This window comes from Moschus berezovskii, chromosome 8, assembly GCF_049115385.1.
Source record: "Moschus berezovskii isolate FMDL1 chromosome 8, NW_MosBer_1.0, whole genome shotgun sequence".
Taxonomy (NCBI): Eukaryota; Metazoa; Chordata; class Mammalia; order Artiodactyla; family Moschidae; genus Moschus; species Moschus berezovskii.
Window position 1 is genome coordinate 59661527 of NC_142467.1, and position 9045 is coordinate 59670571.

Consider the following 9045-nt stretch of genomic DNA (forward strand, 5'->3'; position numbering starts at 1 on the left):
CAGGCTCCACTGTTCATGGAATTCTCCAGGCAAGAATCCTGGAGTGAGTTGCCATTCCCTTCTTCAGGGGATCTTCCTGACCAGGGGTCGAGCTTTCATCTCCTGCATTGCAGACAAATTCATTACCACAGAACCACCTGAGAAGCCCTCTGTTAATGTAGTGTATCTCATTTGCTGATTTGTATATGATGAACCATGCTTTCATTGCAGATATAAATCTCACTTGATCATGGAATATGATCCTTTCAATGTACTACTGAATTCAGTTTGCTAGCATTTTGTTTAGAATATCTGCATATAGAATTAATTTATTTTCATTGGAGAATAATTACAATATTGTGATGGTTTTTGCCATATATTGACATGAATCAGCCACAGGTATACATGTGTGCCCACTATCCTGAACCCCCCTCCCACTTCCCTCTCCACCCAGTCCCTCTGGATTGTCCCAGACCACCGACTTTGGGAACCCTCTTCATGCATCGAACTTGCACTGGCATCTGTTTTACATATGGTAATATACATGTTTCAGTGCTATTCTCTCAAATCATCCCACCCTTGCCTTCTTCCACTGAGTCCAAAAGTCTGCTCTTTACATCTGTATCTCCTTTGCTGCCCTGCATGTAGGGTCATTGTTACCGTCTTTCTAAATTCCATATATATGCATTAATATACAGTATTTCGGAGAAGGCAATGGCACCCCACTCCAGTACTCTTGCCTGGAAAATCCCATGGGCGGAGGAGCCTGGTGGGCTGCAGTCCATGGGGTCGCTAAGAGTCAGACACAACTGAGAGACTTCACTTTTTTCACTTTCATGCATTGGAGAAGGAAATGGCAACCTACGCCAGTGCTCTTGCCTGGAGAATCCCAGGAATGGGGGAGCCTGGTGGGCTGCCGTCTGTGGGGTCGCACAGAGTCGGACACGACTGAAGCGACTTAGCAGTAGCAGACCTTGAATTTCATTCTATCTGGCAGTGTACAAGCTTGTTTCTAAATTATTGAAGTAGAGTATTTTGTTCTTGTCTACTCTTATTCTTATGCATAAGAAAAGTAAGATTTGCTTCTTATGCCTCTGAGAGATAAAGAGGGTCCAAACATTTTTTTTTTCAGGACTGTACTGCTTAATGGAGAAGGCAATGGCACCCCACTCCAGTACTCTTGCATGGACGGAGGAGCCTGGTAGGCTGCGGTCCATGGGGTCACTAAGAGTCAGACACGACTGAGCGACTTCACTTTCACTTTGCACTTTCATGCACTGGAGAAGGAAATGGCAACCCACTCCAGTGTTCTTGCCTGGAGATTCCCAGGGACGGGGGAGCCTGGTGGACTGCTGTCTATGGGGTTGCACAGAGTTGGACACGACTGGAGCGACTTAGCAGCAGCAGTACTGCTTAAATGTCTAGTTAATAAAATTCTCACAACTAGTAAGTATCTGTTGCAATGCAAAATAAGACCAATAAAAGCTTCATGAAGCAAAGAAGAATTTCCTATGAAAATTGGAATTTGTTTCACAGTGTCAAGTAAAATTGCATTTTACTACATCATCTAGTCTATATTTAATTTTATAAGAAATCACAGAAATGTATATGCACAGTAGCTTTATTATCCACACTACATTCTAGTTACCAAAATCTCCACTCAACTGTACACTTATAGATGGGAGACATTATGATTTGTAACACCATGAGGCATCTATAAGCCATTCATATAGACCCATCCTTTGTGAACATCTGAGAAAGAGCACAAATATTAAGGATTTTTAATATTTACTTTTAAAAATTAAGAGAAAAGTGAACTGAGTTCATTTCTTTAATAGTCTGAATTTTCAACTTAATTCTTAAGAAGTTTTTATCTTTATTCTTCTAATGGAAGAGTATTTTACTTAAGATGATACCATGAATAATCGAGCTATGTAATGAACACTATAAAATAATACAAATTTAAACTGGCAAATGTGGCATATTGAGAGAAAACAAAGCATCAATGTAAAATAGCAGAATTCCTCCCCTGAAAACAGCATCAATGGCAATGAGAAAAAAGGAAAATTACTTAAGAAATCACTAATTTTTAATGGTCACTTTTGTCATAAAGTGAATTCATGAAAAACATGATATAACAAATAATGTACCCTACTACTGAATATGGACAGGTAGCACTTTTACCCTTTATGATGAAAAATTTCAAAGGGAAGAGTGCAGTAAGATCCAATATACTTTCCACCCAGTCAACAGCACTTTTAATTTTTGATGTGTCTATGCTTTGATGAAATATCTAGAAGTAAATGACATTCTCTAATACTTTAGAATTTGTACCTCCAAGTAATAATATCATCTTGTATAACAATGCCATTACCACAACAAAAAATTATCAATAACTCCATTACTATGACATTTAGACCAAATGTACAGAAAAATCAGAAAACTATCTTTCCATGATATTATAGCCACTAATTTTAAAGCCACTAAAGATTTTTAATGCAACTGCAAGGATAGCATGAGAAATGATAATGCAACTACCATCCAACATAAAATATATTCAGTTCAGTTCAGTTCAGTTCAGTCGCTCAGTCGTGTCCGACTCTCTTTTTGGCAAAAAGGGTCCTACAAAAAAAAGTGGGGGTCTACAGTTTGCTAAGAATAACAAAACATCAGAAATTTAAATTATTTTACTGAAGGTTGAGTCCAAAGCTATTTCTAAAGTTCTCATTTTCCCCTATATGCCTACCGGTGTCTTGGACTGGAAGATTACGGATAATCGGCTTCAGAAATTTGAACTCATTCGTCCCAGTACCTCCCATCAGGCACACCTCGTACTGGTAGCTCTGGGACAGGGTCCCCGTGCCGCTGACGTCCAGCAGGTGGCCCGGGAAGTGGCCCTCGGGCACCGGGCAGCGACCCGCCGAGGCCGCCCCGGCCCTCCTGCACAGCCGCACCGCCACGAACACGAGCACCGAGAAGAGGAAGAGCGACGACACCGACGCCAAGGCCACCACCAGGTAGACGGTGAGCGGGTCGGCCGGCGCCGCGGCCGCCGCTTCCGCTTCCGGGGGCGGCAGGTAGGGCTGCGAGAAGCCGTCCACCAGCAGCACGTGCAGCGTGACGCTGGCCGACAGCGGCGGCTCGCCGTTGTCCCTGACCAGCACCACCAGCCGCTGCTTGGGCGCGTCGCGCTCGCTCAGCAGCCGCGCCGTGCGCACCTCGCCGTTGTGCGCCCACACGCCGAACAGCCCGGGCTCCGTGGCCTTGAGCAGCTGGAACGACAGCCAGGCGTTCTGGCCCGCGTCGCCGTCCACCGCCACCACCTTGGTGACCAGGTAGCCCGGCTCGGCCGCCCTGGGCACCAGCTCGGTGCAGGGCGCCGAGGCGTTCTGCAGCGGGTAGAGCACGAAGGGCGCGTTGTCGTTGTCGTCCGCCACGAGCACGCGCACCAGCGCCTGGCTGCTGAGCGCGGGCGAGCCGCGGTCGGCGGCGCCCACGCGGAACTCGAAGGCCCGCAGCGCCTCGTAGTCCAGGGACGCGAGGGCGAAGAGGTGGCCGTTGTCGGGGTTGATGGACACGAGGGAGGCGAGGGGCACGAGCGGGTCGGGCGGCGGCAGCAGCGAGTAGGTGACCTGGGCGTTGGCGCCCGCGTCTGGGTCTGTGGCGCTGACGCTGCCGATGTGCAGGGCGGGGCTGTTGTTCTCGCGGACCCACAGGGTGTAGGAGGTCTGGGTGAAGGCGGGGGCGTTGTCGTTGACGTCGGACACCAGCACGGTTATGTTGTGCTCGGTTTTCAGTCTGGGGGTTCCCATGTCAGTGACGGTGATGGTGATGTTGTACTCTGCTCTCTCCTCTCTGTCCAGTGCTTTGTCTGAAACTAGGGTGAAAAAGTTCTTGAAGGTCGGTTTCAGAAAAAATGGGAGGTCATCTTGGATAGAGCAAATAATTCTTCCATTTTCTCCAGCGTCTTGGTCTCGGACACTAAAAAGAGCCACAAGGGTCTCTGCAGCGTTCTCTGGAATTATCTTTGTAATTGATGAGATGATCACTTCTGGTGGATTGTCATTTGTGTCTATTACTTTCACCAAAAGAGTGCATTCTTCGGAAAGACCCCCACCGTCTGTTGCCTGAATATTTATAGTGTATGATTGTACTACTTCAAAATCCAGTTGTGATCTCAAATGAACTTCCCCGGATATTGGATTGATTTCAAATGTTTTACGAATATCTTCTGATGCATGAAAAAACGCATAAAGTATTTTCCCATAATTTCCTGCATCCAGATCCTTAGCAGAGACGGTGATAATCCAAGAGCCAACCGGTGCGTTTTCCAGGACCTGCACCTCATAGAGCCTCTGAGGAAATTCTGGGGCATTGTCATTGATGTCTAAGACCTTGATGAGGACCAAAGTTGTCCCAAACCTGGGCGGGTTTCCACCATCCAGTGCTACAAGTGTTAATCTGAGCTCAGGCTCCTCCTCATGATCTAAGGCTCTGTGCAGGACAAGTTCTGGGTATATCTTTCCATCGTCGCTGTCTTGAATTTTAATGTAGAAGTGAGAATTGGGGCTAACTGTGTAGTTTTGAAGACTGTTGCTTCCTACATCCAAATCTTGGGCACTCTCCATTAGGAATGTAGTTCCAACAGTGGTACTTTCTGATATTTTAATAACTATTTCATTGTCAAGAAATGTAGGGGAGTGATCGTTTATATCTTTGATGTGCAGCTCAGCCTGAAAAAACTGTAAAGGGTTTTCCAATACCATCTGAAAATGCATCACACAGGGCTCCGTGGAGCCACACAACTCTTCCCGGTCCAGTTTATCATTTATCAGCAAATCCCCAGTCAGCAAATCGAGGTGCAAATGCTTTTCATTATCATCACATACTACCCGAGCCTCCCGTGAAGAGAGCTCCTCCACACCAAGCCCCAGATCCCTTGCTAGATTAGCCACCAAAGAACCGATTTCTGTTTCCTCTGCCACAGAATAGGGCACAGAAGCAGGACGCGCCTGAGACAATCCCAGTAAAACAAAGAGAATCAGGACTTGCCTTTTCCGCAGAACGAGTGCCCCTCTGATCTCCATGATTCTTTCAAGAAACGTCTTTTGTGGAAATTTTTTAGTTCAGCCCTAATTTTGCAAACTGAGGCTCTGATTTTTTTTTTAAAGTTGGAAACTTCTGAAGGCTATATAAACCTCCAAGTCTGTAGGTGAAGCGCCTTAATACCTCTCTTTTCAGTGGGTTGGATGTTCTCTGTTCTCATGAATAATGGAGCCCTGTGTTGTAGAAGCACCGTTTTTGTCTTATACTGCAGCGCCACCATGTGTCTCTATGAATTTTTTTCAGTAAAAATTTTTTTCTCTTTGAACAAGTAATTCATAAACTCATCTGGAGTATTTTAAAGCAAATACCAGACATCATGTATTTTTACCTCTAAATACTTCACTAAGTATCTCTAACACATAAGGACTACAAATTTAGTGATAGAGTCTTAATACATTTTATATTCGATCTGTGTTTGCATGTCCTCATTTTCTTTTAAATCAGTATTTAAACAAAATTCATGAAATGCATTGAAATTATCACTGTTTTGAATGCTTGACAAGAAGAACCGTTAAAATATCCTGAACTGAAAAAATTGTGTTTTATTCAGGCCATTTCTTGAGTTACTGCAAATGTATTCTTCTCTGCAGTCTTGTAAACACCTAGAGATTTCAGTCAGTTATGGTTCATATTGTCATTACTTTTTCACTTGTATTAAAAACTACATATTAAGGACATGACATTGTCTTTATGGGGTTCAAAGGCTAGAAAATTTGGTAATCAAAATATGCCAAAGTAATCAAATATACCAAGTAATCAAAATATGCCAAAATGTATGCATAGGTAAATAGTAATATGTAAATACCTAGAAGGGACATCTTATACCCAGGAGATAGCACTGCATAGTGGTTATGAACATGGATTCTGGAATCACAATATCTACATTAGAATCCTAGTTCTTCTACTCACTGTCTACAGTCATGGGCAAATTATGTACCTCTGCTTCCTTACCTATAAAATAGGGGTAATATTAATGTTTACCTTCTAGGATGATTATTGTAGGAATCTAATGGTTTAACATTTACAAAGTGGCTGGTAAGTACTTGTTCAGTTCAGTTCATGTTTGACTCTTTGCAACCCCATGGACTGCAGCACTCCAGGCTTCCCTGTCCATCACCAACTCCCAGAGCTTGCTCAAACTCATGTCTATCGAATCAGTGATGCCATCCAACCACCTCATCCTCTGTCGTCCCCTTCTCCTCCTGCCTTCAATCTTTCCCAGCATCAGAGTCTTTTCCAGTGAGTCAGTTCTTCACATCAGGTGGCCAAAGTATTGGAGCTTCAGCATCAATCCTTTCAATGAATATTCAGGACTGATTTCCTTTAGGATTGACTGGTTTGATCTTGCAGTCCAAGGGACTCTTAAGAGTCTTCTCCAACACCACAGTTCAAAAGCATAAATTCTTTGGTGCTTATCTTTCTTAATGGTCCAACTCTCACATCCATACATGACTACTGGAAAAACCATAGCTTTGACTAGATGGACTTTTGTCAGCAAAGTAATGTCTCTGCTTTTTAATATGCTGTCTAGGTTGGTAATAGATTTTCTTCCAAGGAGCAATCATCTTTTAATTTCATGGCTGCATGAAATTATGATAGCATATATATGCTCCTTATTGCCAAATTCAGACTTAAATTGAAGAAAGTAGGGAAAACCACTAAACCATTCACATATGACCTAAATCAAATCCCTTATGATTATACAGTGGAAGTAAGAAATAGATTTAAGGGTCTAGATCTGATAGATAGAGTGCCTGATGAACTCTGGATGGAGGTTCGTGACATTGTACAGGAGACAGGGACCAAGACCATCCCCATGGAAAAGAAATGCAAAAAAGCAAAATGGCTGTCTGAGGAGGCCTTACAAATAGCTGTGAAAAGAAGAGAAGCGAAAAGTAAAGGAGGAAAGGAAAGATATAAGCATCTGAATGCAGAGTTCCAAAGAATAGCAAGGAGAGATAAGAAAGCCTTCCTCAGTGATCAATGCAAATAAATAGAGGAAAACAACAGAATAGGAAAAACAAGAGATCTTTTCAAGAAAATTAGAGATATCAAGGGAACATTTCATGAAAAGATGGGCTCGATAAAGGACAGAAATGGTATGGACCTAACAGAAGCAGAAGATATTAAGAAGAGATGGCAAGAATACAGAGAAGAACTGTACAAAAAAGATCTTCAGGATGAAGATAATTATGATGGCGTGATCATTCACCTGGAACCAGACATCTTGGAATATGAAGTCAAGTGGGCCTTAGAGAGCATCACGATGAACAAAGCTAGTGGAGGTGATGGAATTCCAATTGAGCTATTTCAAATCCTGAAAGATGATGTTGTGAAAGTGCTGCACTCAATATGCCAGCAAATTTGGAAAACTCAGCAATGGCCACAGGACTGGAAAAGGTCAGTCTTCATTCCAATCCCAAAGAAAGGGAATGCCAAAGAATGCTCAAACTACAGCACAATTGCACTCATCTCACATGCTAGTAAAGTCATGCTCAAAATTCTCCAAGCCAGGCTTCAGCAATATGTGAATCGTGAACTTCCAGATGTTCAAGCAGGTTTTAGAAAAGGCAGAGGCACCAGAGATCAAATTGCCAACATCTGCTGGATCATGGAGAAAGCAAGAGAGTTCCAGAAAAACATCTATTTTTGCTTCATTGACTATGCCAAGGCCTTTGACTGTGTGGATCACAATAAACTGTGGAACATTCTGAAAGAGATGGGAATACCAGACCACCTGACCTGCCTCTTGAGAAGCCTGTATGCAGGTCAGGAAGCAACAGTTAGAACTGGACATGGAACAACAGACTGGTTCCAAATAGGAAAAGGAGTACGTCAAGGTTGTATATTGTCACCCTGCTTATTTAACTTATATGCAGAGTACATCATGAGGAACGCTGGGCTGGAAGAAGCACAAGCTGGAATCAAGATTGCTGGGAGAAATATCAATAACCTCAGATATGCAGATGACACCACCCTTATGGCAGAAAGTGAAGAGGAACTCAAAGGCCTCTTGATGAAAGTAAAAGAGGAGAGTGAAAAGATTGGCTTGAGGCTCAACATTAAGAAAACGAAGATCATGGCATCCGGTCCCATCATTTCATGGCAAATAGATGGGGAAACAGTGGAAACCGTGTCAGACTTTATTTTGGGGGGCTCCAAAATCATTGCAGATGCTGATTGCAGCCATGAAATTAAAAGACGCTTACTCCTTGGAAGGAAAGTTATGACCAGCCTAGACAGCATATTAAAAAGCAGAGACATTACTTTGCCAACCAAGGTCCGTCTAGTCAAGGCTATGGTTTTTCCCGTGGTCATGTATGGATGTGAGAGTTGGACTGTGAAGAAAGCTGATCGCCAAAGAATTGATGCTTTTGAACTGTGGTGTTAGAGAAGACTCTTGAGAGTCCCTTGTACTGCAAGGAGATCCAACCAGTCCATTCTGGAGGAGATCAATCCTGGGTGTTCATTGGAAGGACTTATGCTAAAGCGAAACTCCAATACTTTGGCCACCTCATGCGACGAGTTGACTCACTGGTAAAGACTCTGATGCTGGGAGAGATTGGGGGTGGGAGGAGACGGGGACGACAGAGAATGAGGTGGCTGGATGGCATCACTGACTCGATGGACATGAGTTTGAGTGAACTCCGGGAGTTGGTGATGGACAGGGAGGCCTTTCGTGTTGTGGTTCAAGGGGTCGCTAAGAGTCGGACACGACTGAGCGACTGAACTGAACTGAATGATATATGCTGCTGCTACTGCTGCTGCTGCTAAGTCACTTCAGTCGTGTCCGACTCTGTGCGACCCCATAGATGGCAGCCCACCAGGCTCCCCTGTCCCTGGGATTCTCCAGGCAAGAGCACTGGAGTGGGTTGCCATTTCCTTCTTCAATGGGTGAAAGTGAAAAGTGAAAGTGAAGTCGCTCAGTCATGTCTGACTTGTAGCGACCTCATGGACTGC

The 9045-nt window shown here is 43.9% G+C and overlaps 1 protein-coding gene across 1 annotated transcript; it reads right to left on the reverse strand.

The window, feature by feature from the left end:
- Nucleotides 1–1612: 1612 nt before the first annotated feature.
- Nucleotides 1613–5406, reverse strand: LOC129559334 (protocadherin beta-14). Its single transcript, XM_055430948.2, has one exon. It carries the CDS (start codon nt 5064–5066, stop codon nt 2667–2669), a length of 2400 nt encoding a protein of 799 aa, XP_055286923.2. The 5' UTR covers nt 5067–5406; the 3' UTR covers nt 1613–2666.
- Nucleotides 5407–9045: the final 3639 nt, after the last annotated feature.